The 26,767-nt window shown below is 40.6% G+C and overlaps 3 protein-coding genes across 3 annotated transcripts in view; 2 read left to right on the top strand and 1 right to left on the bottom strand.

The window, feature by feature from the left end:
* The window catches only part of syne1b (spectrin repeat containing, nuclear envelope 1b), a 74,791-nt gene extending 57,613 nt beyond the window's left edge, over positions 1-17,178 (top strand). The window contains exons 108-143 of the mRNA XM_085343113.1: positions 58-190; positions 426-608; positions 758-907; positions 1,198-1,374; positions 1,489-1,644; positions 1,722-1,877; positions 2,031-2,201; positions 2,369-2,502; positions 2,609-2,813; positions 3,023-3,205; positions 3,291-3,437; positions 3,541-3,695; positions 3,905-4,052; positions 4,143-4,237; positions 4,332-4,566; positions 4,787-4,981; positions 5,206-5,331; positions 5,484-5,639; positions 6,233-6,391; positions 6,534-6,700; positions 6,789-6,951; positions 7,304-7,491; positions 7,591-7,741; positions 7,920-8,102; positions 8,318-8,455; positions 8,675-8,866; positions 8,954-9,281; positions 10,369-10,496; positions 10,768-10,894; positions 11,046-11,257; positions 11,449-11,649; positions 11,765-11,893; positions 12,005-12,217; positions 12,885-12,977; positions 13,833-13,891; positions 16,537-17,178. Of these exons, the coding sequence (XP_085199239.1) occupies positions 58-190; positions 426-608; positions 758-907; positions 1,198-1,374; positions 1,489-1,644; positions 1,722-1,877; positions 2,031-2,201; positions 2,369-2,502; positions 2,609-2,813; positions 3,023-3,205; positions 3,291-3,437; positions 3,541-3,695; positions 3,905-4,052; positions 4,143-4,237; positions 4,332-4,566; positions 4,787-4,981; positions 5,206-5,331; positions 5,484-5,639; positions 6,233-6,391; positions 6,534-6,700; positions 6,789-6,951; positions 7,304-7,491; positions 7,591-7,741; positions 7,920-8,102; positions 8,318-8,455; positions 8,675-8,866; positions 8,954-9,281; positions 10,369-10,496; positions 10,768-10,894; positions 11,046-11,257; positions 11,449-11,649; positions 11,765-11,893; positions 12,005-12,217; positions 12,885-12,977; positions 13,833-13,891; positions 16,537-16,780 (5,980 nt within the window). The 3' untranslated portion in view covers positions 16,781-17,178. The remainder of the gene's footprint in view (positions 1-57; positions 191-425; positions 609-757; positions 908-1,197; positions 1,375-1,488; positions 1,645-1,721; positions 1,878-2,030; positions 2,202-2,368; positions 2,503-2,608; positions 2,814-3,022; positions 3,206-3,290; positions 3,438-3,540; positions 3,696-3,904; positions 4,053-4,142; positions 4,238-4,331; positions 4,567-4,786; positions 4,982-5,205; positions 5,332-5,483; positions 5,640-6,232; positions 6,392-6,533; positions 6,701-6,788; positions 6,952-7,303; positions 7,492-7,590; positions 7,742-7,919; positions 8,103-8,317; positions 8,456-8,674; positions 8,867-8,953; positions 9,282-10,368; positions 10,497-10,767; positions 10,895-11,045; positions 11,258-11,448; positions 11,650-11,764; positions 11,894-12,004; positions 12,218-12,884; positions 12,978-13,832; positions 13,892-16,536) is intronic.
* Positions 17,179-17,839: 661 nt separating this feature from the next.
* Positions 17,840-20,911, bottom strand: ccdc170 (coiled-coil domain containing 170). The gene is made up of 8 exons (XM_085342473.1): positions 20,894-20,911; positions 20,568-20,741; positions 20,084-20,365; positions 19,385-19,585; positions 19,121-19,294; positions 18,727-18,969; positions 18,274-18,477; positions 17,840-18,091 (listed from the first exon to the last, which is right to left on the bottom strand). The coding sequence occupies exons 1-8, from the start codon at positions 20,909-20,911 to the stop codon at positions 17,840-17,842; spliced, it is 1,548 nt and encodes a 515-aa protein (XP_085198599.1).
* Positions 20,912-21,467: 556 nt separating this feature from the next.
* rmnd1 (required for meiotic nuclear division 1 homolog) lies at positions 21,468-25,552 on the top strand. The gene is made up of 12 exons (XM_085343052.1): positions 21,468-21,531; positions 21,870-22,296; positions 22,384-22,489; positions 22,568-22,643; positions 23,980-24,019; positions 24,118-24,218; positions 24,300-24,406; positions 24,497-24,561; positions 24,702-24,778; positions 24,953-25,073; positions 25,163-25,279; positions 25,402-25,552. Exons 2-12 carry the CDS (start codon positions 21,901-21,903, stop codon positions 25,432-25,434), a joined length of 1,239 nt encoding a protein of 412 aa, XP_085199178.1. The 5' UTR covers positions 21,468-21,531; positions 21,870-21,900; the 3' UTR covers positions 25,435-25,552.
* The last annotated feature ends 1,215 nt before the right edge of the window (positions 25,553-26,767 follow it).

The raw sequence follows: 26,767 nt of genomic DNA, 5'->3' as shown, positions 1-26,767 counted from the left end.
GGATATAAATATCCGGTAAATGAGTGCACGGTCTAATTTCAATTGTTTTTTCTTTAGGTATCAAAGGGAGTGTGGAGAGATGAGCGAATGGCTGCAGTCTGCTCTGGAGCGTCTGGAGTTTTGGAACACGCAGGCGGTGTTAGTGCCACAGGAGCTGGAAACAGTCAGAGATCATCTCTCTGCTTTCCTTGTGAGGCCAAAGACAATCAATTTGGTTGATTTGTTTTGTTTTTGCTGGCCAACCAGCTGCCTCACTTAATGGCAGTTGTAGGCATGAACATAACACCTCAGTTCAACTGTAGCATATACTACAAATTTACTTGTATTTGTTTAATATTGTTATTATCTTCTGCAGTAGCACTGTTTTGCTGCAGTCTGGTCCACATAGTTTTGATTGGATGATTTTCCACTTCTCTCTTTTTTAGGAATTTTCAAAAGAAGTTGAGGGAAAGTCTAGCCTTAAGAGCTCAGTGGTTAATGAGGGCAACCAGCTGCTGCGGCTGAAGAAAGTGGACACGGTGGTATTGCGCTCTGACCTGGCACGGATTGACACTCAGTGGGCTGAGCTACTTACACGCATCCCAGTGGTCCAGGAGAAGCTGCATCAGGTATCGTCACATGCAGCCAGACTAAAAAGGCTTACCTGCTTCAGGACAAATAGGATTACCTCTTTCTGCTTCTCCAGTTTGCATGCAAAAGTTTTCATTGCAGTTTGTTTTTAAACTACCAACATATCGGTTTCTTTTTTTTTTTCTAGATCCAAATGGAAAAACTGGCCTCCCGTCATGCCATTTGTGAGCTGTTTAACTGGATATCGCTGATGGAGAGTGTCATTGACGAGGATGAAGAAAACCTCAAGAGTTCTGTGGGATCAAGTGTGATTCAAGACTATTTGCAAAAATATAAGGTAGTGGAGCATTTTTTATTGATTCATGACAGTTTTTGTTTACATGTATGGTCTGAACTCTTATTAAATCAAAAATATAACTTTTGGTTTGAATGGTTTTGGTTTTTTTGTGGTTTGCCATTGCAAGTAAGGTTTTTTTCTAGATAAAATTCTTCTTCTTCTTGTGTTGAGAGCTAAAATTTTGATTTTTAAACATGGAGTTTTCCTAACCTGATCATAATGGTGATGCAACTACTGGTTCTAACTGTAGATCTTTTATTATAAAATCTCCTGTTGTTTCCTCACTTTAGGGATTCAGAGTAGATTTAAGCTGTAAGCAGCTGACTGTGGACTTTGTCAACCAGTCAGTGCTGCAGCTCAGTGGTCAGGATGTGGAGAGCAAGCGCAGTGATAAAACAGATTTTGCTGAGCGTCTGGGAGCGATGAACAGGCGCTGGCAGATCCTACAAGGCCGCATCAATGAGAGGGTGAGGACGTAATCATTGATAATGTTACAATAAAACCAACAGCATATTCACCCAATGTCCTTTATCAATGCAACATCCAAAGTTAACTTTTTTTTTTGCATGAAATTCTTAAAGATCCAGTTCCTTGAGAGCCTCTTGGAGATGTGGTTAGATTATGAGAGCAGCATTCAGGCCCTGAAGTCTTGGATGGCAACTCAAGAAGAAAGGCTGAAGAGGAAACACCGGATAGAGGATCTGACATCTGTGCAGAATGCTCTAAAAGACTGCCAGGTACTGTAGATCTGATTAAGATATTCTTGCCCTTCATCTTGTGTTTGTATTTGCTAAATAAAAACAATTTTTTAAAGGAAATGGAGGAACTGGTAAAAGAAAAAGAGAAAGAGCTGGAGCGAGTCGAAGAGCAAGGCTGTGCCCTTGTTCAAAATAAGACTGATGAGGCCTGTGCTATCGTCATGGAGACACTCCAAGGTGTCAATCACACCTGGGCTAACCTGGACCACTTGGTAATCTCCTTGTTCTTTTTTGTTTATTTTTTATTACCCGGGTTAGACCCATTTATTCTATGCTCGCTTGTCCATCCCTCTCGTGCTCTGACTTTGGCCTGATTTTGCAATTTACTGGATGTAGATGCATGTTTTTGATTTCACCTTCTACAGATTGGGCAGCTAAAGATCAGCTTGAAGTCAGTGCTGGACCAGTGGACTCTATACAAACACGCTTCAGAGGAGATCAATGGCTACCTGATGGAGGGAAGGTACTCTGTGTCTCGTTTCCGCCTCCTCACAGGCTCACTGGAGGCTGTTCATCTGCAAGTGCAAAGTCTGCAGGTATATTAAGATAAAGGGGCATTCAGTGTATTTTACATGTTTACTGACTAAAGCCTTTAACTGTATAGATATGAGTTTCTGAAATCTTGTAGCAATGTTAGGGGTATGTTTCTTAATGTGATCATTTAACTGCTGGTGAATTAACCACTGTATCTGTCACTGTGAAGGATTTGCAAGGGGAACTGGAAAAACAGGAGAGCAGTCTCAGAAAATTTGGTGCTGTTACCCACCAACTGCTGAGGGAGTGTCACCCTTCAGTGTCAGATTCTCTTAACAATGCCCTGAAAGATGTCAACGCAAGGTGAACCTAATTAGCATGGTGCTATGCTTATTACTATCATTACTACTGGTGTTTCTTTAACGAATTTAAGACATTTATTAGCGTATTACCATGTCATTGCACTTAGATGGACTGGCTTACTGGAGGAGATTGGAGAGCGTCTCAGAAGCAGCAAGGCACTGCTTCAGCTGTGGCAGCGCTACAATGAGCTTTATGAGCAGAGCTGCAACAGCATCCAGCTGCAGGAGGAAAAAGCAGATCAGCTCCTCAAGACCACCTGCAACAAGGACATTGCTGACGATGAGGTGTCTGATTGGATTCAAGAATGCAGCGTGAGTCAAGCCACAGCTTTGCAACTTGCAACAACAGAAAAACTCCTCAGTATTTTACTTCTAAAGCCTCATTGTGAAACCCACATGGATATGAAGGAAAAGTTTAATATATTAAACATCCCCTCACGTGTTTGGTGCAGTTGGATGTTATGATTAAGTTTTGATAATGAAGACATATTGCCCTGAATGTTATGGGTGTTTTATTTCAGGAGTTGCTCAGGTCCCAAGCTCCAGTCCAGGCCTCACTTCAAGTTCTCCAAGAACTGGGAGAGCAGCTGAAACAGCAGGTGGATACATCAGCAGCGTCTGCTATCCAGTCCGATCACCTTTCTCTCACCCAGCGGCTAGCTGCGGTGGAACAGGCTCTTACTAGACAGCTCACCGCTCTACAGGTAAAAAAAAAGATTTATGAAACATACTTTTTTTTGTATAGGCAATCAGTTACCAAACCAGTATTTTGGCATTCTTCTATACTAGACTGGAGTTCAAGACTATGAAACCTTTAACCATCAACTGGGATCACTGGGGTCCTGGGTAGTTGAAGCTGAAGAGGCTCTGAAAGCACAAGATCCTAATGGCTCTACTGACCTAACGGTCATCCAGGACCGCATGGAGGACCTCAAGGTTTGTTTTACTGTTTTCTTTTTTGAGTTTGGTGAACAAAATTACAGAATATCACGTACTGGTTCGACAGCTGAAATGTTTCTGTAATTTCTGGGCTTTACAGAGGCTCATGTTGAAATTCAGCAGTATGGCACCTGAGTTAGAGCGTCTTAATGAGCTTGGTTACCGGCTCCCTCTTAACGATTCTGAGATTAAGCGCGTGCAGAACCTCAACAGAAGCTGGTCCACCGCCTCAGCACAGACCACAGAGAGATTCAGGTAAGACAAGAAAATTACAAGCCAATCTGAAAAGGTTTAAAGCCATCCTAATTCAAGATACTCTGTTAAATAACAAGGTTAGATAAATACAATAATGAATGAATGAAGGACTGGCACAAATACCATAAAAAACAGTACAAATGTTCGGTAAAGGCCACTCTCCCCATCTAACTGAGATATAAGATCACCTTTTGTTTGTTTCCTTGCAGCAAGCTTCAGTCATGCCTGCTGCAGCAGCAGACCTTCCTTGAAAAGTGTGAAACATGGATGGAGTTCTTGGTCCAAACAGAAGAGAATCTGGCTGTAGAAATTTCAGGGAACTACCAGAGTTTAATGGAACAGCAGAAAACCCATGAGGTTAGGGCCCATTTGAAGAAAAGGATCCTCAAGCAGTATATTTTAATTTTGTTAACACATATAACAAATTTAATATTTTTTATCTTACAGTTATTCCAAGCTGAGATGTTCAGTCGGCAGCAGATCCTCCACTCCATCATCAGTGATGGGCAGAGAATGTTAGAGCAGGGTCAGGTAGATGACAGGTAAACCTATTCGACTACTCTGTAGATCTTTGTTTACCACCATACTCCACTGCAAGCCTTTCTTTGTCTCCTGTCTTTCTGAAATCACCTACAGAGATGAGTTCAATCTGAAGTTGGCTCTGCTGAGTAACCAGTGGCAGGGCGTAGTGCGACGTGCTCAGCAAAGGCGCGGGATCATTGATGGTCTCATCCGCCAGTGGCAGCGGTATAGAGAAATGGTGGACAAGCTGCGCAAATGGCTCTTGGAAGTGTCCCATCGTACAGAGACCCTTCAGGCAGGGAATACAGTTCCTCTGCAACAAGCGCGTACTATGCTGGACGCGGTCCAGGTACATAGTGACAAACCTGACTGTAATACACATTAATACAGCAGTGACAGCAAAGGCTAGCTAACATTAAGAAGCTGTTGCAATGTGATGTTCTTCATGTAATAAACCAAAAATATAATATCTGATAACCTTAAACATGTAACTGCAATTGTGGGTTGGGCGTTATCTGTGTAAATTAACAGGCTTGTAGCTTGATAAGAATCCTTTCTTCCTTTTTCAGATGAAGGAAAAGGTGCTGCAGCATCAGCAGGGCAGCTATATCTTGACGGTGGAGGCTGGCAGGCAATTGCTTTTATCAGCTGATAGCCGAGCAGAGGCGACCCTGCAGGCAGAGCTCACTGATGTCCAGGAGCGATGGAAACAAACCAGCATACGGCTGGAACAACAGAAGAAAGAGCTTTCCACTCTGTTAAAGGTAAAAACGACAATACGCTAGCATGTTCTGAATTCCAGGCCACTTCAGAATACCTTGATGGCTCCTATAATTCTTGCATTTGTATGGACAATCTCCATTGTATGTATAAAGTTTTACATTGATTTCCTTATAATACACCAATCTCTTCTATTTGTAGTTTCAGTGAGGACAGCTTTCTAGAGCAACTCGTAATTTTGCCTGTGTTTGTAATCTGTTGAACGCAGGACTGGGAGAGGAGTGAAAAGGGGATTTGTGGATCACTGGAAAAGCTTCGAGCCTTCAAAAAGCAGCTTTCTCAACCTATTCCCGATCACAATGAGGATCTGCAAGCTGAACAGATCCGCTGCAAGGTAACAACTTGAACATTTTCAAAATTGACTTTTCTTTGTGCATCTAGGTGTAAGACATATATGTAGAGTTATTTAAGTGTATGTTGAGCTGATGTTTTACATTGTTCAGGTGCTTGTTTAGTGTTTTTATAGTGGCACTGTTGTTTTTCCAGGATTTGGAAAATACATTTGACGGCTGGACAGGCGATCTGGCCCATCTGACCTTACTGAGAGAGTCACTTTCTTGTTACATCAGTGCTGAGGACCTTTCTGTCCTACAAGAGCGTATTGAGCTGCTGCATAGACAGTGGGATGAAATCTGCCACCAGGTACAACTCTTGGCACAGTCGCTTACTATTTTGGATTCTCTGAATATACTGTGTGCTAAAAGTCTGATTCTCAAAAATTAGTTTATAGCTACATTCTACATATTACACAATATTTACTGTGTAACAGTTAAAAGTCCCAGGAGACAATGTTACTAATGTCAATCTTCACTATACGATACAAAGCATATATTTGTATATGTAGATGTTGCTCAGCATTTTTTTAAATGGTTGGAGCAGTAGTTCGATTTTGCTGAATGTGCCATTGTGCAACAATTTTGAGAAAGGAATACACTGAGAGGAACAGTTAGCGTGACAAGTTAATGTAATCAGTCAGTCAGTTAAGAAAAGCTGAAACCTCAAGGTGATTTCGTTTTTTCACAGTGGCATCCTGTGTGCAGCGGATAAACTGCACACACAGGAAATACAGCACTCGCTCACTGCGTGATGCAAATGAAAGCGTCTGAACGGCTTCCTTTTGAGCCTTCTTGATCTTTATTAGCTTTTGTTTTAAATTGCCATGCATTCGTTGGCACTTTTTATGTGCTTTGCAGAGAGGTGCAGTTAACTTGTCATGTATTGCTGTTCTTCCACAGCTGTCACTGCGGAGGCAGCAGGTAAGCGAGAAGCTAAATGAGTGGACTGTCTTCAACGAGAAGTATAAGGAGCTCTGCGAGTGGCTCACTAACATGGAGAACAAGGTGTCCCAGAATGGAGACGTCAGCATTGAGGAGATGATCGAGAAGCTTCGCAAGGTTTGCACACACCTCAGATATTTACAAAGTTTGACAGTGTTATTTAATTGTTGTATTTCAGTTACGTTGTGTTTTTCCTACTCTGCTTCTTTTACAAGTGCAGTTTTTTCAAATTTCCTGTTTGCATTGCGTTGTATGCCAGGACTACCAGGAGGAGATCACAGTAGCAGAGGAGAACAAGCTACATTTGCACCAGCTAGGAGAGCGCCTGGCCAGGGCCAGTCACCAGAGCAAAGCCACTGAAATTGAACAAAAACTCAACAAAGTCAGTGACCGCTGGCAGCATCTCCTCAATCTCATTGGAGCGCGGTGAGCAGACGTGCAGTCACAGCTGTGCAGCTGTGTTTTTATCCCATGCTGGGTTGTTTGTAACTAATCTGTTAAATTCTTTTAACAGAGTAAAGAAACTGAGAGAAACTCTAGTGGCTGTGCAGCAGCTAGATAAAAACATGAGCAGCCTGCGCTCTTGGCTCGCCCACATCGAAACAGAGCTGTCCAAACCTATCGCCTATGACTCCTGTGATGCCCAAGAGATTCAGAGGAAGCTCGATCTGCAGCAGGTGACATAATATACTAAACAGGACCTAAAATACATATGTGCAGCTTGCCAGGAATCATTCAGTCTGTGTCAAATGCAAGCTCTTTAATAGCAGACAGGCAACAGGGCTTTGTAATCATTTAGCTGAAATTTCTAAAAACATTCACATTTTAGTAATCATGTAATGAAAATGTAACTATTAGTATCAATTCTATGCAAACAGGTTTTGTGATATAATACACTAGTAAAAGTTATTGTTGTACAGTTTGTAACCACTTTCAAAAAGTCATTCTCTAACTTTCTATCAAGCTTCTTCCTTCTCCTTCTGTCTCTCATCTTATTACTTACTGTGTCACTCTTTTCTTGCCCGTCAGGAGCTTCAGCGTGACATAGAGAAGCACAGTACAGGAGTGGCGTCTGTGCTGAATCTATGTGAGGTGCTTCTGCATGACTGTGACGCCTGCGCCACCGATGCAGAGTGCGACTCCATCCAGCAGGCAACGCGGAGCCTTGATCGCCGCTGGAGGAGTATCTGTGCCTTGTCTATGGAGAGGAGATTAAAGTAAGACGTTACACACTAGATGAAAGCATCAAATGCATACGTTATTATGGATAACAGGTAACTGTTATAACTGTTTCCTGAAATTATTCCCTCTGTTAGGATTGAGGAGACATGGCGTTTATGGCAAAAGTTCCTGGACGACTTTGCACGTTTTGAGGAGTGGCTGGCCACTTCAGAAAATACAGCTGCTCTACCCAACTCCTCTGGTGTGCTGTATACTGTAGCCAAGGAGGAACTAAAGAAATTTGAGGTATTGCAGAATTATTTTGTGTACTCTGTACAAATGATCAAACTACCTACTGTTTTCACCTAGTAGGACAGCATTAAATAAGAAAATTCTATCTCTCAAATGCAAACATGTAAACGAAACACGAAGCTAAAACACAAAAGCAAATTTCTTGAGAAAATGTATGAATGTGTTTTTGTAGGCCTTCCAGAGACAAGTTCACGAGAGTCTGACTCAGTTGGAGTTAATCAATAAGCAATACCGCCGCCTGGCCAGAGAAAACCGCACTGACTCTTCCTGCCGGCTGAAGGAGATGGCACATGATGCCAACCAGCGATGGGACAACCTGCAGAAGAGGGTGGCATCCATCCTCCGCAGGCTTAAGGTACAATTGTTCTACTAGTACTTATATATTATTTCCATTTCATTTTTGTATATTTTAATTTAAATTTCTGTCATGCATTTCTGGATTCATTTCTTTTCATCTAACTTTTCTGTGACTGCTTATTATTCACTAATAAAGCCCGAACAAAGGTTTGTTCCATTTGCATGATGTGAAAGCATAGACTCTAACACCAGTGTCCCTCTTTACACGTGCAGCACTTTATTAGTCAGAGAGAGGAGTTTGAGACAGCCAGAGATGGCATTTTGGTTTGGCTGACAGAGATGGACCTTCAGCTGACCAACATCGAGCACTTCTCTGAATGTGACATTCAGGCCAAGATCAAACAACTCAGGGTAAGCCTGTCATGATATTTCAGACCAAGAAAATCCACTGTGCATTTTTCAAACACTGCTTTCTACTGACTCTTACATATGTTCATTTTATCTTCATTTCTAGAGTCAGTTTGCACTTGTGAAGAGCAGCTAAATGGATATTTCATAATTAATGTGAGATACACATCACACACAACTTTGTGTTTAGCTTTAACAGCTTGTCTCTCTCCGGCTTCACAGTCATTCCAGCAGGAGATTTCTCTAACAACAGCCAAGATCGAGCACATCTTCCACCAGGGGGAAGCGCTGATAGAGAAGAGTGAGCCTCTGGATGCTGCTGTCATCGAGGAAGAGCTGGAGGAGCTGCAGCGCTACTGTCAGGAGGTGTTTGGTCGAGTGGAGCGCTACTACAAGAAACTCATTCGCCTTCCTGTAAGACCTCAAAATTGAGAGAATCTGACAGATCTGTGGCTTGGGTCCAAATGTAATCTTTCCCATACTAAAGTCCTTTATCTTTAGCTTGCAGATGACGACACTGAAGTGTCATTGTCCGATCGTGAGCTGGAGCTAGATGAGCATTGTGATTTGTCCAGTCTGCCGTGGAGTGAACGTTTGGGGGATGGCTTCCTGTCGCCTCTGCCGTCCTCCGGTCGCTCAGCTTCCTTGGCTGCCCAGCTCCGGACTGAGCGCTCGGGCAGAGACACCCCAGCAAGCGTGGACTCCATTCCCCTGGAATGGGACCACGACTACGACCTGAGCCGTGGGCTTGAGAGTGCAAGCAGGGCTCTCAGAGAGCAGCAGAGTGAAGAGGGAGACTTCCTTCAGCGTCCTGCCTCAGGCTTGTCAGGTAGGTTCCCATACCAGTGCAAAACTATGCTTGAAATTTAAGAGATTTTTCAGAATAATAACTTTTCTTTATCACTGTTAGCTGTTAAAAAAACGTTAGAAGAGCGATATCTTAAACGACTGTGCCTCTGCATCTTTTGAGAAGTCCAAAAAATGACATCAAAAGTTCCCATAGGGGACAGAAAAACACATAAGGAACACAAGAAAGTTAGTGAAGGGTTTATCTGTGACTGATTACATTATGGCGAGGATTTTCTTGGTGCCGTTGAATACCAGGATAATCAGTTCACTGAGTCATTCTGAAGCCCACTGCTAAATGTGTGTACTGTATAATGTTTCTTCCAGATGTAGTGATCCCAGAGAGCCCTGAGGCCTTTGTTAAACTAACAGAACAAACACTGAGGTCTTCCACTGGTAGGCAACAGCAGACCCCAGCATGCCACATGTGTTTGGGGCCAGAAATAACAGACACACTCTGAGTGATGAAACACTAGTAGTCTGTTCACCAGCTTGGAATTTGATTTGTGTTCATTTCTTCTCTTAAACACACTTTGGGCACAAATGGCAACACTTTCTAACCCTGGGGAATAGGGTCAATTCCATTTTTATTCCTTCTATTCACTTGTTCTGCTTTGGGCTCTAATTCAGCAGAACAGAAATGGAATTCAGCCTAACCCTTCTTTCTTTATTCATTTTTTTAACTTGACTTGTTCTTTGTAGCTAACCTGTTTGGATTTGTTGATTTGCATGTTTTTTTTCTTTCTTTGAAAGAAATGTATTGATTCTTATAGAAGGGACTGCAGATTTGTTTAGACGTCTCACGAAAAGGCAAATCACATAAAAAACACGGGGTTTAAATGTATTATTTCAAATCAGGGATGCAGCTCCCGATGCAAAGGGCCACAAAGGGAGTGCTGTGATTTGTGACAAAAGGCCAGAACAAACAATCTGCATTCCTGTCTACTTCTCATTTTTCGCTCTCCACATTTTATTTTTCTTAAATCAGGGGGGCTTACCTTCTTTTCTGATGTTAAACATGTTTCATAAATATATTATGGAAATATAATCAGCTAATATTGTGTTAACAGGGGAGGTTGCTGCTGCAGACTCTCATATACACCCTCTGGATGTCAGCCGTTTCCACCTGCAACAAACGGACAGCAGCCGCAGCCGCACTTCTGCAAGCACAGAAACGGACTCTTCATACATGGGATATGTATGTGTTACTCATATTACGCTTAGAGCTCAGAACAATCTATTCTTTAAAGCTTTTCTGCTCTGGACTGTACATTTAACTGCAATTAATTCTGCTTTGTCTATTTGAATGCTGCTGTTGTTTATTTTTGCTCACATTTTTTTAATAATCTATTTTCTCCTCGCAGAACTCACTTGGTTCTTCAGTTTAACAATATTTTTTCCAATTTTGAAATAGTCAGTATAATCCTGTTACACTGCCTGCAATAACCAGTCTTTTAACTGCTCTGTAGCTGCGACTGATGGGCGAGTGTCGTGGAAGTATTGACACAGTGAGGAGGATGGGATCTGAGCTGAAGGAGGAAGAGGATACGGTGTCTGGACTGGCAGATCCCAGCAGCTCAGAGTCCCAGACTTCAGGTAATACCTATAACTAACCCCCATCTTAAATAAGCATTTAATTTATGTTAATTTATGCTTGTTAAAGAAAAAAATATGAATTATCCATTGGGCTACAGTGCTGGTAAATTCAGTTAACATAATCTTTTTGGTCTCACATCCATCAATCTAGGAGTGATTGAGCGCTGGGAGCTCCTGCAGGCTCAGGACCTCAGCAAGGAGATGAGAACAAAGCAGAACGAGCAGCAGTGGCAGCAGCTGAACTCTGACCTGAACAAAATCTTGACTTGGCTGGGAGAGACAGAGGAAGAGCTGGAGCAGCAGCGTAGACTGGAGCTTGGCACGGACATCCAGACGATTGAGCTGCGTATCAAAAAGCTCAAGGTACAGGTTTTTTTTAGTAGTAAAGTCCCTATTTTTAACTTTTTTATTACTCTGCTTGTTATTTTCTTACTTGAATACTTATAAATATATACCTTATAGTCTTTATTCCTGCTGTTTCCTTGTTTTGTCATCAAATTGGGAATTTTTTGCATTACTTGTACGTCACCATGGACATGCGTGTTTGTCTACAGGAGCTGCAGAAGGCGTATGACAAGCGCAAAGCTATAGTGCTTTCCATCAACTTGTGCAGTGCGGAGTTTCTGCATTCGGAGACAGACGAGTCCCGAGAGCTACAAGGCAAACTGAAAGACATGAACAACCACTGGGATAAACTCGGCAGCGCGCTGGAGGAATGGAGGTCTTCGTTACAGGAAGCTCTGATGCAGTGTCAAGTGAGTGCTGATCAAGTCGGACTGTTTGAACAGATCGACTTGCTCATGAGTATGAATATCCTTCTATGATATGCTAGTTGGGTCTTCACCTTCCCAAATTTCATCTGATCAATAGGAATTTCATGAGATGAGTCACGGTCTGCTGCTCTGGCTGGAAAACATCGATCGCAGGAGGAATGAGGTGGTTCCCATTGATCCCATCCAGGACAGTGATACTCTCCATGAGCATCACAAAACACTCACGGTACCAAACTGTCACACTCTTAAACTTAAGTGCGTCTTTCCGTGTTACTTCCATAAATCCACTCTGTAAAAGGTTTCTTTTTTGAATGTATCGCTTAAATTTTCTCTCCAGCAAATCCGCCAGGAGCTGCTAGACTCACAGCTTAAAGTTGCTTCACTACAAGACATGTCCCTCCAGTTGCTGGTCAACTCGCAGGGCAGTGATTGCTTGGAGGCTAAGGAGAAGGTTCACGTCATAGGAAACCGCCTAAAACTCTTGCTAAAGGAAGTAACCCGAGACCTCAGAGAGCTGGCCAAGATTCTGGACATCACAAGCAGTCAACAGGTAGAGCCTCAGTCACTTGTGTACCTGTCATGTGTTACCTGAACACCTTTCTTTTATATTCACCTGCATTTAAAAAGTCAAAAAGCATTTGACAGAAACATTTTCAATTTCTTCCATCGTCAGATTTTTTTAAAAACAGAATTTTCAAGTTTAAAGTGGTTTTTGTAAAAATAAAATAAAATAAAATGAATACATTTGGCTATAATCTAAAAAAAAAGCTCAAAAAAGAAAGAACTGTGAAACGCAGACAGGCTGAAAATTCACAGGTTCATATTCAGTGATATTTCATTAGTCACAAATGTGTTACTCACACCGTTAATGTACAATATTAGCAAAGGTGGGGAGCAAACTTGTGATGGTGCAATTTGCCAGAATCTTGTAAGTGTGTAATCGTTTTACATTTTTAGCTCTCATGTGGAGCATATTTTTGCACTGAATAAAAAATATCATATTTGCAAATAAACGATTGTTTCAGCACAGGATACACTTAATTTTACTTGAGTGTATTATATTGTTTGGCTGTGTCCTTCAGTTAGATTTTTTTAAGTACTAATCACCTGCCAACCACTCTGTGTAGTCTGTGGCCACATTTAGAAAAGGGGTCACTATTTGCTTAACTCTCACCTGCTTTGTCTCTCTTTGTATCTGCGATTGTTTCCAACATCAGGATCTTTCCTCTTGGTCGTCTGCTGATGAGCTGGACACGTCTGGCTCCCTCAGTCCTGTATCAGGAAGGAGTACTCCCAGTCACAGACGATCGGTAATGTTTATCTCTACCTGTACATGCTGCTATATGAGAACCAGGTGTTTGGAAACCCCTAAGACACATAGAGTAAATGCCCCAAATGCCCCAGTGAAGGCCAGATTCACCCCTGTCATCCCAAGATCTCTCCTCACGCTCTTCAAATCTTTCTCCACCTTTTTGAACTTTTTCCCAGCCTTTTACTCTTCTTGCATGTTGTCAATCTCCAGACAGTCTCCTGAGATTTCCTCCTTTCTAACTTTTCTACTTCTTCCTTCCTTTTCTTGGCAGGCTTTTTAGCTCTGCCCAGTTTGTTTCTTTTTCTCTTCCAGTATTTCTGAAACCCTTTTCTTTTTCTCAGACTTCCCTTAAATTTCTTCTCACTGTAGATACGTTTCGATCCTCGTAGTATTATAGCTAGGATTACTGGCTATTGTGCAGCTGCTTAATTTCAAGTGTAGCATAGAACTTGTTGCTGGTTTAATGAGCAAGCATGGCATCAACAACAGCAATGAGAAAGCATTATTTTCTCATTATTCAACTGTACATCAGTCCAAATAAGCATGTCCCTGCTTATACTATGTGTATGTTACTAAATGTCCTTGTTCCAAAGAGATTCATGCATCACATTGCATAATTGTAGCAGTCCCTTTATTGCACTCCCAAGCTGAAGCAATTCAAAGTAGTTGTGCACTGTGAAGAGCCAGATTCCTTATTATAACAGGTTACAAAATCAGTCACTTTCACGTATGATTTTGTTGCTGCTCTTCTTTCATTTTGGGTTTTCTTTTCATCAATAGCTTTGTCTTGATTTGCCTGGACTTAAACATACTTTCTTTCTTTTACCTCCCCCCCCCTGTTCATTGCAAACAGCAACGGGGCAAATGTAGTCTGTCACAGCCTGGACCCTCTGTGAGCAGTCCACACCACAGGTACCTTTCTGTTGGTTTCTAGCACACCCAGAAGATAATGGAACTCAGCAGCCCATGATGCACTTGGAGATCAGTTGATTTCAGCTTTGAAATGAAACACTTAAGGAACAAATATTCAGAATTTCAGCTTTTAACGTTCGTGCCAGAATAGCAGCTCATGATAATGAATTCCATCATCTTCTGTAAGTCTAGATGCTCTGTGTAGGCTAGGCGATCAGGTGAGTGGTAGCCCACGCATCCGAGACAGGAGTTTCACAAGGAAAGGTGCAAGGCCTCCTCTCTGCCAATGTCCTTGGCTGCTTAATATTGCTAACCAGAGGGCGTTTCTTATGAATAACACAAATATTTCTCTATATCTAACTTCCTCGCTGATACTGAGCGCACACACACACCCTTTTGCTCTCAAATTGCCGAGCCAGTAAATGTCTGCAATGAACAATGCAAAGGCCGCTCTCTTCCTCTCTTGCGCTGATTCTCTCTCTTGTGTGTTACATTTCTTCTCCCTCTGCTGCTGCTATCTCACTGAGTATCCACCATCTCCCCCCCCTCAGTCTGTCATCTGTGAGTCTTGCCTCTCAGGTCTCCATTTGGGAAATGGTAAAGGGGCACTTTCAGTAAAAACACAGGGCAGCTCGAGTCACTTTGTTCATGCATTCTGGGATTGAGGGAAAAATACATTTAGAGAGCAAAGCAGCCTTGATTTTTCTTAATTGAAATACATTCTGAATACTTTATTTTTTACAATACATACATATGTAAACCCCTATATTACTGCTTTCAACTGACCGTGTCTTCTAACTTTTTGAGGCTATAAGAAGACAGTATTACTGAGGGTGATGGTGACAGAAAAATGACACATTACTACTCATAGTATGACATTTTGTGAATTTGCTTATTTCCTTATGTTTCTTTTTTGGACGTGGAAGCAGTTGGAAACAGCCAGCGTGTCTGGCTCTTTCCTCCTCCTCCCAGTGTCCATGCTAAACTAGGCTCTCTCCCAGCTTCATCTTAACATCTTAATTCACAAAGGGATTTCAGTCATCTCATCTAACTCTAAATCTAGAAAGTGAACTGGATTCCCCAAACTGTTGATTTAAGAAAACGCAGCTAACTACCAGGGTCAAAGATGCTGTTTCTAATTGCCGTGCTCTTCCCGCCTCCGTTTGCTTTGCATTTTTTAACAGGACACAAACTTTCAAAGACTCCATTGTTATATGAATAAAAAGAGTATTCTCAAATTCAGCTGTTACTTGCAGCATGCCGTTTGCCTTTTACTCTAACGCCTTTTGCAAAGAAATGCAAGCTCTCGTATTAAATGTCTTTGTCTGGCACAGGATTGCAGAATGTATGCCGTGAAAACTGTTTTGTGACCGTATTCGTACTTGTGTTGATCCACCCCAGTCTCAGTCAGCATGTAGATCACAATGTTAAACATTGTCTAACATTGCTTTACACTGTGTTGGCAATGTCTTTCAAACACAGCATGGTGCTTACATCCACTGTCGCTGGACTGAGATCTTATTTGGATTGAAACTATGCAGACAACATTAAAACAGTTAAGAGTGGGGAGAGAAGGATATTAAATTAGGATAATTTTTAAAGGGAAGTTTGTTTATTGGATTAGACTAATTTGATTTGTTTGTAATTTTTACTATTTCTGTAGCAAAGAGAAGCAGTTTTGTACATGTAAGATTGGTTTATTATATTGCCGTGGAAGTACAACAGTGTTTCCAACAAAGACGGGAGTATGTGCAAAATGTAAATAAAATAAAAATGCAATGATCATTTAAACTCAATTATATTTAATATAAAGAAATCAAATGATGAAATGCATGTAAATTGATTTTTAAAATTCGGTTCTATGTTTTTATATATGTTCAGTCAATTTTGAAAGCAGCCCCATGTTTCAAATTGGTGGTGCAGGGCATGTTTATAATTGTGATCAAGAGTTTTTAGTGAGTATCACCCAAACTGTCTCTACTACAGAGACTGTGGTTTTGCTAAAATAAACAAGGCTAGCTGATATCTAGATGGCAGCATGTGTTGCTTCAAAACCTGCATTTATCTTTTTTCATTTATCCTGTATCTTTCTTCACAGATGGTCAAGTTATAAAAGCTACATCTACTGTTATTATCATATAATAGATGTTGGCTCATGTTCTCTTTATGCCAAAGGACCAACTATCCATCATTTCCATGAAGAAATTCAGACTTTGATTGGTTAGACTATAGTATAAGTTACAATTTAAAGAACTCTGTTCCAGCATGTTACATGTTTTGGATGGAAGCTTGTTTCTGTCACTGAAAAAAATCATTTCAGAGTCAAAAGCTCGAGTTATTGTCTGAAACTTCGACTGATTAACGCAAGCTTGAAATTAAGAAAAGTAACTGGAAATTTAGACATAGGTCTGCCAATTCTTTTAATTAATAAAAAAAACCCTTTAATTGATAATTAATTTAGGTTGGGTTTAAATGATTTAAAATCCATTGCATTCTGCTTTTATATACATTCAGGCCACAGTCTTTTTGGAAACACATTTGCAGTAGTGCAGATGAGAAGGAGATTTTAAAAGTCTATAATCCATAGTTGTGTTTGACTAATCCTGTTTTTGCTGGGCTGTGAATGTTTGTGTTTGTGTGAGCAGGCCTCACAGCGACGCTGGATCCGCTTCCTTCCCTTCTGACTCGGAGACACGATCATCTCGTAGGTCCTCGTTTCTGTGGCGCGTCTTCTGGGTCGCACTGCCTCTCCAGCTCTTCCTGCTCCTGTTAGTGGTTTTTGCCTTTCTGCTGCCAATGTCTGAGGAGGACTACTGTGCTCAGTCCAACAACTTTGCTCATTCCTTCTACCCGATGCTGAGCTACACCAACGGACCGCCTCCAGTGTAGATGGACGTAAAAACCACTGATGTTTAGTATTCTTGAGCCAGAATGACCTTAGTGGGATTCATGTTGATATCCTTGAAACGGTTAATCACGTTGGGAGCAAAAACAAATCCTGCTCGTCCATTTTTACTGCAGAATAACAGCTGCCATCTACAGTTAATATCTTTGTGTGTAGCACATAGGATCAAGCATCTCACTATGTTACTCTGTGTAATGCTGTGTCAGTTAATTTGCATTTTTGGTGTAACGGATCTGGAGGTTTCTGCCCACAGTGGACATCTGCTGGATAAACGACGTGTCGACTCAGTGGTGTAAACATGACGTAACTTCTCTCAAGCCGATAGCACCAAAGTTAAACGCTGAAATATAGCCTGTGAATTTGCTTGTAACTAAAAGTTTGTAAACAGCAAAAACATTTAATATATCTTACATTGCAATTATTTTTTTACCTGTATTTTGGCATGCAGTTTTAATCTTTGCTTTTACTTACTTACATCCATCGTTGTGTCTGTGGTAATCGGTCCATTTTTAACTTGAACCACATGGATTCATGCAAGAGTCATTTAAGCCAAGTCAAGTGAATTTAATATCCAAGTCAGACGCAACGCAGGAGTTTAACCTTTAACAGTCATCCATGGTCTTTATACATTCTGCTGTTTTATTTTTTCAGGATATGAAATATGTCTTTAAGATTGAGAAATATGACCAATAGAATTATTGCATATTTTATAAGACTGTGAGTTCAGTATCAAATGTATAACAGTCGAGAGTTATTTAACATATGTATATAATGCAAAAAGAAATAATATGAGAAATGTATGTATATGCGACTCTCAAAAACAATGAATGCCAAACCTTCATTCTAAAAGTTGTCATTTTATTTGTGAGTTAGCATTTTTAATATTTCACCCTTTGTGCATCATACTTATATTGATCTTCCCATGAAAACACAAATATAAAAGAAAACTTTTAAATTGTTATTTTATGTTTCAAAAGTAATTAATATCTCTACTATTTCTCAACATTTCAACTTATTTTTGGTATGAATGGAGTGAATACATTTTAAGTTTCGTGAGATCTGCAGGTGGTAACATCCAGGTTAGAGCCATCGGATAGTTCTTGGACTTGTTGCAGGTGAGGTCTCTGGTGAGTCGAGTAGTGCCGGGGTATGTTAACATGATGATGAAGGTGGTGACGGTGACAATGGCCATGAAGAAGGGTTTCAAGTAATTTGATGATTTCATAATTTGGAAGAGCCAACGCTGTGGCATCCAGGCCCAACGTTTGAGAAACCAGCATGCGGAAATCCACCAACTGAAAAAAGAAACTTACCTGGTTCAAAAGTTTTCAGAAATCTTGTGACCTTTCCTTTATTTATATTAACAAACAACATTAAATGAGCTCTATGACCGCTAACAAACATCTGCTGTGCAAGGTCATGAGATGTGGATGAAAGCATGGTAAACAAGTTTTCCTATTTGTCGTTTGACTCTTACCTCTCTCTGCCTCTCAGACAGCTGAGCAAGGCTCTGTCTGAGGGTAAGGAGTTCCTGTAGGTCGTCTCTTGTCTTCTTCTCTTGGCTTTGCAGGTCTGAGCTAACTGCGCTCAGCTTTTTCTCCACCTTTGCCTTCTCATCCGCCACCAGATTCAGCTTCTTTTTCTGCTCCTGCATGGTCTGAGTCTGTTGCGCGACTTTCAGCTTGGCATTTTAGGCACAGCAGAGACTCGAGTGAGCGTCGGGTTTTAGTAAAACAAGAGTGACTTTATTTAATTATGTCAAATTATTAATCTAAGATACTCTGATACTTTGAAAGCATGCATTGATTGCATATGCATATGATTCAATGACCCACCAACCCATGTCCCAAAATTAACACAAATACACAAAACATTATGAAGTGAAAATCCCCCTGGAGTGAATTTGGGCCCAAACCCTTCTCCCCTCTACCTTGAGCTCGCTGGTATGGGAGAGCTGGGCCTTGAGCTCAGTGTTGGAAAGTTTGGTTGCTTTCAGTTCACTTTGAAGACACTCCAGTTTTTTCTGCAGCCTCGCAGCCTGCAGTTGTGCATCATTTTGTTCCGCAGCCAATGCTGATCGGGTCTTCTTCTCCTCCTCCAGCTCTGAAACCTTTTTCCTCAGTAGTTGGATGTGGAGTCCTTTGCTCTCTATTTGTTCCTTCTGTGATTTCAACTACAGGGAATGGGAATATTTTAAATCAACTGTATACATTTTTTTAAGCTGCATTTGTGCATTTAGAGGTAAATTATCTGCTTGTTCAGCACCACTCTCCACTTGTATAAACTTGTGAATGATAAAAACAAAAAACAAACAAAAAAACTACCTTCCGTTGTAAGCTGTAAGTCAGACTTTTACTCTCAACTAAAGCAGTTCCCTCTTGTCTAACAAGTTGTTCGGCACGTGACAGAATGAATTTTAGCTTCATTTCGAAGTCAAGATCAATGTCAAAGTCCTCAACCTTCATCGTCTTGGACAGCTGCTCCAAGAATTCCTCATACTGTTAAAAAAAAGAGACAAATCATAGGAATGTGTCGCTATACCAACCTGTATCTGTAACTTATATGCTTAGTCACATGACTTTACTCACATCCTGTTTGCTGTGTTGCAATCGGTCACAATGCATGTCTGCTGTCAGCAGTTCGGCCTCCAGACATTGCAGTCTTCCCCTCAGGTCTTGGACTTGCTGCTCTGCAAGCTGAGCCCTCTGTTGTGCAATGTGATGAAGCTCTGTCTGCTCATTCAGCTTTTCAGAAACACAACACAGCCTCATTTCCACCTCTGGCAAGCTCTGAAAGACCAGCATAGTGAAAATGTGTGGTAACATAAACTATTGTGTGCACACTCCTTTTTATCTTACAGCTGGACTAAGTCCTTGACAGATGGAACAGGAAGAGTTAACATAAAGATACAAGTAACTGCATCAATTGCTGTGCTTTGGGACGTATTCTTCTACTTTACAGAGTTATCCAGTCGATGTAGTTATTAGTCTGCAAATTAAAATAAAAAAAATATTTAGCTGTATTGCAAGTATTGAGATTAAAGTGCTACCTGCATGCTTATTGGTAAAAAAAAATATCAACCAGTATGTTTCATTTTACACAAGTAACTGATCATTCATGACATATAGCGATTAACAAAAAGTAATCCTAATAGCTAAAATACAATGTGATTTATAATTGTCAGCAAATGTGTTGTTTGGCTGGAGCCACATTTGCACCTTGGAGAACAAATTTAGCTTTAAAGCAGCTTTTAAGCATTTTTTGTTGGAAATCCCAACGTTCCTCACCTTATTGCAGAGGTTATCCAGTGTCTGTAGAACATCTCTCTCCGTGGGCAGGATGACGTCCTCACACCTCTTCTCCAGGAGGCCGACCAACGTTTCCAAGAATGCCTGCAGCTTGCTCTCAGCTTCTTGGATCCTTCTTTCAAGCTCCTCCACCTGGTTCTCCAGACAGTGTGACTCTCGCCTGGCTGCCTCTATTACTCTCTTACTGGCCTCAAGTCTTTCAGTTAGGGTCTGCTTCTCCATCTCGACACTTCTTCTCCCAACAGCCAGACCATCAAGCTCCTAAATGACATACAAACACCACAACAATAGGGCAATTTTAGCAGTTACTCCTAAAGTAATAAAATCTTTAAATTAACAATTTCGTACAGAAGTCAGTAGTTTTTACACAACGCTACTAAATCCTTTAGTTCGTGGGTTAAGCCGTCCAGACATGTGAAATCTTGTACTGTAAAGTAACTACTCTTTTAAGTTGTGTATATACCACTTTGAGTGAATCAAGTGCTGCTACACTGCTTGCAGCCTTCCTCCTCTCTTGGTCCAGCTCTGCCACCAGCCTCAGCACCGTCTCTCTGCTGGCTTTGCACTCCACCTCACTGGACTTCACACTCTCTTCTAAAACAGCAACCCTCATCTTCAGCCTCTCCTTCTCATTGCACTGTTAATTACAGAGGTTGAAGAAAGGTACTAAATAGTTATTAAATGTTTTTTTTAAATCTATTTTTAAAAGTTGCCAACATAGGAATCAATTTAGTTTTTTCCTCCGCTATGACTGAATTCAGTAGACATTTAAAATATTTTAAGGCCTACCTCGTTAGAGTTTTCCATAACTCCAAATAAGAGAGGTGAGAAGTGAACTTTAAGTAGATGTTGCCTCTGTTTTAAGAAGTCTCCTGGCAACAGCAAACACAGGCTCAGTCAGAAGGGGGCGATGTAGCTGAGCCTGTCAGGCATCAACTCGTTTATCAAGTTGGTGGAATTTTATTTTATTTTATTTTATTTTATTTTATTTTATTTTAGTTTAGTTTAGTTTACTTTAGAAAAATTGATTTCTTAATTTATATAGTAACATAAAAAAAATCCAAAGTCACGCTGAACGTGCAACAATGCGAAGGTCATTCCATGAGCATCACGTTAGCCCTGAGTTTAGACTGTCAGGTAGCCCTTCTGCTCAATCCCAGTATGAGCTTCACTTACCGGACATTTTCCACTCATAAACTGATCGAGTTTGTCTAAATATAAACGACTGAGTATTTTTAAGGTACTTCCTGCTGTGTTTTGAAGTTTTAGTAAGTAATATAGTTCAGCTTAAAATGGAAACGCTCTACCTTCAAGTCAGAGCTGAGAGCTTAATGTGACTACTTGTATTGCGTCACTTCGAGCAGGAAACAAGCGACGAGGAACAAACACGCCGCCTTTGAATGTATGCAAGACTGTAAACACTGAAGGTAGCTGGAATTTGTGAATTAATTTAACACCGTATTTTGTTTTTTCTAACCTGGTAAGCGAAGAAACGGACGTTTTCTACTCACTGAATTGTCTGCGGCTGGCATGTATACAGAAGTTAGCTCCAGGCATGGAGCCGCAGTACTGCTGAATGTATTATCCTAATTAGTTTGCAGGATATACGAGTGTTTTGCTTGCTGATGCACTTTTGATTCCTGTTGTTGTCTATACTTTAGATTTAACGTGTAACAATATAACTATACGTCCATTAGCTAAATTGATCTGTTTGTTTAACATAGTTCTGTGCTTCCAGTCACCTAAAGGCACTTTCCTTTGGCAGCAGGTTATTTGTAGGTGAGTGTGAATGGAAGATGCTTCTCCGGACGTTGTGGTCCAGACTGGGAGCCCAGCTGCATGCAGGGAGCAGATCAGGCTGCGTTTTAACTTCGGCCAGGACTCACTGTGCTCCGTGGAGCTTTTCCAGGACCTGCCATTTAAACTATATTCATCAGCAGCACGAGCAGAAAAGACATGTTTCTTTGCCTGCTTTGAGTGGATGTAAAAGTCTTAGCAGTGGGTTTTTGACTGACCCTGGGAGACTTTCAAACTGTGCAAGAGGACAAACAAGTTTGTATTCAACCAACCTCGTAAAGTCAGTGTTGAAACCAGGTTTGAAACCAGCCACAGTGCCTGGGAAGAGGGCACCCAAGGGACCACGGACGAAGCAGCCGTCCAGAGCCAACCAGCCTTCCCTCAGTGAAGACAAGGTGATTTACCCTTTAGTGTAGTGAAATGTTTTATTTAGCTGCGCCTGGTATTGTTTTATGTGTTGATTCAATTGTTTGTCTCCATAGGATATGATGCAGTGCATTGCTTTTGCAACAGCAGATCAGTATCATTTGCCAACACTTTCTCACGACTTGATAAACCACGGCTTCCATGAGATAGATTTGCCCAGAGGTATGAGTGAAAAGGTCATACAGCTGTGCATTAGATTATTAGTGATGGCTTTCATGATCGTCGTGTTTTTATTTTCAGATGCCTCGAATGTTCTGGTGATAAGCACAGACATGGCTGCAAAACCAGATGATAATGCACAAATCTTCTTCTTCAGGTAATGCTGATGCGCTTTGGTTTAGACTTTGTCTCCAATGGTATTATTTTGTTGTAGAAAGGTCAGTTCTGTTCAAACATTGTCAAAAATATGGCTTAATTTGAGGATTATTGATATTTGGTTTGGTCAGTACTCGGTGATACAGGCGTACCTTGGTTTGCCTGTATGCCTATATCAGTGATCTATTTCTCAGCATCAGATGCACACACAAATCTAAACATGCAATTGCTGAGATTGTCGATTGGATTACACAAGGCTAATCAGTGGTGCCTTTTAAAATTGCTGATGCTCTTGCCACGTGAGGCCAGGCCCCACTGCATTGTGTCTAAGCAGTCAGGGAGGGCTGTGAAGGTCTATGTAATCCTCCAAGGATATGCCTCCTCAGACAATCACTGACCTCCTGCTAAACCATTCATGCTGGATGTTGCATGCAGCATAACGTTCGCCACAGCATCTCCAGACTCTTACCTGCCACATATGCTCAGTGTGAATTTGCTCTCATCTGTAAAGAGAATGCAGCCCCACTGATGGACCTTTTGGTTTTGTTGATCACTAGTGAATGCTATTCGATCTGCATGTTGCTGGTATGTGAACACAGGTCCCACTGATGGATGTCAGCCCCTCATGCCGCCCTCATGGAGTCTGTTTCTGACAGTTTGATCTAAAACATGCACATGAGGTTTTGTAGGCCACCTCCCGTTCTTCCTCTCACAAAGGAGCAGATACTGGTCCTGCTGCTGTGGTATCTCCCTGTGGTATCTCCACCACACTCTTGAGATTGTGCTGAGAGACGCAAACTTTGTTGCCATGGCACGTGTGGATTTGCCATCCTGGAGGAGTTGGACTATTTGTGCAACCTGGCTGAGATGGTGATAGTGTCTCATGTTACTAGTGGTAGCAAGGACAAGGAGATAGAAACGGTCTGTGGCAACCATTCCCTTTTTGGGGGGTTGTCTTGTTGTTGTCTTCCCCTGCACCTGTTGTCCCTTTGATTTGCACCAGAGCAGGTGAAACTGAGTCTTAATAGTTTATGCTTTCTAACTTACAGGTTGCTATCCCTGAAGTTTAGCTGACTTTTTTGTTATACGCTGACAATCAAGCATTCCTTTAGCATTTTTCAGCAGTGTAGTTACTAATACTTCTTTAGTACAGCTGCTTTTTTCTTTGGCCCCATAATGCCTGATCTCAGTCTAAAGTTTCTAAGTTTAAAAGTTGTTTTGTTCAGCTAGAGTTTTTGTTTGACTGCTTGCCTCATGATTACCTTGAACTGATAGTTTGTTTTGTAACATGAGAGGAAGGGCTAAACACTGACTTGTTCCACTTTCTAAATTTTTAGAGAAGGCTCAGTAGTTTTCTGGAATGTCGAGGAGAAAACGGTAAGCAAACATCACCATTAATGCAGTTAATCTAATTTCCAGTTCACTTTTCTACTATACTATTGTTAAACTCTGTAATTTCCCCTCGGTCTTTACAGATGAAAAACATTTTGAGAATCCTGGAACACCATGAGATCCAGCCTTATGAAGTAGCGTTAGTCCACTGGGAAAATGAGGAGATTAACTACACTGTGGGAGAGTACGATGAGCCTCAAGCTTTGTTTTGTTAGTACTTTCAGACTCTGTAACGTTTCTAAACAGACACTTTTTTCCACCTCAGGGGAAATACAAAGCTTGAGCGTGGCAACTTTATTCTGAGTGACGATATGGATCAAGAGGAAGCTGTTTTGGAGAAATTTGCATTTTCAAATGCACTTTGTTTGTCTGGTGAGAAGCTGTATTTCCAGTCTGAATCATAAAAAATGTATTTGTTTCCTGTGAACACTGCTAACCTTTTCTCTTTGCTTTCTTTTCCAGTGAAGTTGGCAATATGGGAGGTAGCATTAGACAACTTTGTAGAGTCCATTCAATCAATTCCAGAGGTACAGTGGACAATTAACAGCAAGAATGAATAATTGATTATTTATAATGGTTGTTTGTGTGTTAGGAGATGCACGTGGCATTAGCATTTTTCTAAAATGCTAATGCCAGCATGCTAATTTTTTTTTCCTTTCCCACCCAGACACTCAAGTCTGGGAAAAGAGTCAAGTTGTCCTCTGCAGAGGTTATGCAGAAGATAGGAGAGCTTTTCACATTAAGGTAAATTCAGGAAAGTACATCCTTTCTATTTTTGTATTCACTATTTATGAGCAAGTAATACACCTTGAGTTTTGTGTAATTATACATGTTATTTCTAAATGCAAAAACTGCTGTTTGTTTGCTTTTCTAGTATTACCATACTTTAGTATTTTTATTTACACTCTGCTTTGACAGACACTGTATAAACCTGAGATCTGACCTTCTCCTCACGCCTGATTTCTACTGGGACAGAGAAAACCTAGAAAAACTCTACGATAAGACGTGCCAGTTCCTCAGCATCAACCGCAGAGTCAATGTAAAGGATAAACTATCGCTGCTGGGTCTTTGTGTTAACACTCAATCATTTTTTTTGCCCATGTAGCTTCATAATCTATCTCATTTTAGGTTGTGAATGAGAAGCTGGAACATTGCACGCAGCTGACAGACTTGATGAGGAGCCACCTGAGTGAGAAGCACAGCTTGAGGTTGGAGTGGATGATAGTCATCCTGATTACGATTGAGGTAAAAGAGGTCAAGCAAGAAGCCTCAAAGAATGCAGCATTTTTAAAACAAACCTTTATTCATGCTTTAAAAAAACAGGGAAATGTTTAATAATGAGTGCATCTCATTTGTTTCTCTTGTAGGTTATGTTTGAACTCGCAAAAATGATCTTCTAAATTGCTGCTCTGAAGCTACAACAACTCTAAAAAGGGCACAAGCAGCTATGAAAGAAGAATGCTGCACTGTGCGAAGGCACTGAGTCATGAAGGGGACCTAGATCACGCTGAATGTATTTACTCTTCATGTGTTACATCAGCAACTTTCTGAAAACCATGAATTATTTTTAAATCAAGAATTTCACAAATTGTTACTGAGGATCTTGGCTGCGGGCGGGAGCAGTATTTTACACACATTTGTTCTTTATTACTGTGAAAAAAAACAAACAAAGAAAAATCAAAGTAGGCAAAAAAAGATTTTTAATCTTTTGTGATGATCTGACCTTTATGTTTTGGGACTTTTTTTGTCTTTATGTTCTTAATTTTCTTTTTACGTCATGAGAAAGCATCTATGTTTTCTTGTCAGTGTCAAAGATGCATTTTTAAAAGGTCTTATTTGCATGGGAAGGCAGGGACTCCCACACCTTGACACTGATCTTGCAGCTGATTTAAAAAAGAAGGGGGGGGGATGTAGAAATGCATCCAGATTTACTGAGTCCCAAACACCAACTGTAACTCTGTTATAAAAGATGGGAATAAAGTATTTATGTTCAATATTTCTGTGTTTGGATGTTAAACATTATTAACAGATTTCTTTTCTTTTGCAGTAAACAAATAATTACTGAAGTACTTTTAATTTATATGTATTAATTTATTCAAATAAAATAGTTTTTATTAATTAAACACTGGTAAATATATCAGAAAACATATAAATACACATAAATCAATATTAGTGACATCAGACAAGCAAGGATTGTCCATAACAGACAGTAATGGAAATGAGATTTCAAAGTAAAAGCATACAGCTAACATAAATACCTTTTCACAAGCTTATTTCTCTCACTGTTGCAGTTTGATTACTGAGCCTCAGGCATCAAGCTTAGTGAGGAGGCTTGTTTCTGGCACTTAGATTTTTTTTTTCCTGTCTCTAAATTCAGGGTTAGTATCTCAAATTCTCAGCTTAACTTGAAATTTTGAGACAATCAAAATTTCCACTTTTTATTTTTTTCAGTGGTAGAAACAGCCTGTTAAAGAACAGGAGAACAGAAAAGTTTGAGTAAACATGGTTGCTTAAGGCACTGCTGATTAAAATTAGATTAACTGCGTATTTAATTAAGTTGAGCTTTAAATTAAACACTGTCACACCTTGCTTCATGCCATGCTCTCACCATGCTTATATTTTCGAACTGCTCACAGTAAAAATTCTAATCACTAAAATATTCATTATGTACAAGATCACATATAATAATAATAATAATAATAATATATGTATATATATATATATCTCCTCAGT

Source organism: Diplotaxodon limnothrissa, linkage group LG19 (assembly GCF_057381915.1).
Source record: "Diplotaxodon limnothrissa isolate DT_005_m linkage group LG19, D_limnothrissa_male_GT1.1, whole genome shotgun sequence".
Taxonomy (NCBI): Eukaryota; Metazoa; Chordata; class Actinopteri; order Cichliformes; family Cichlidae; genus Diplotaxodon; species Diplotaxodon limnothrissa.
This window is presented reverse-complemented; position numbering and strand designations above follow the sequence as displayed.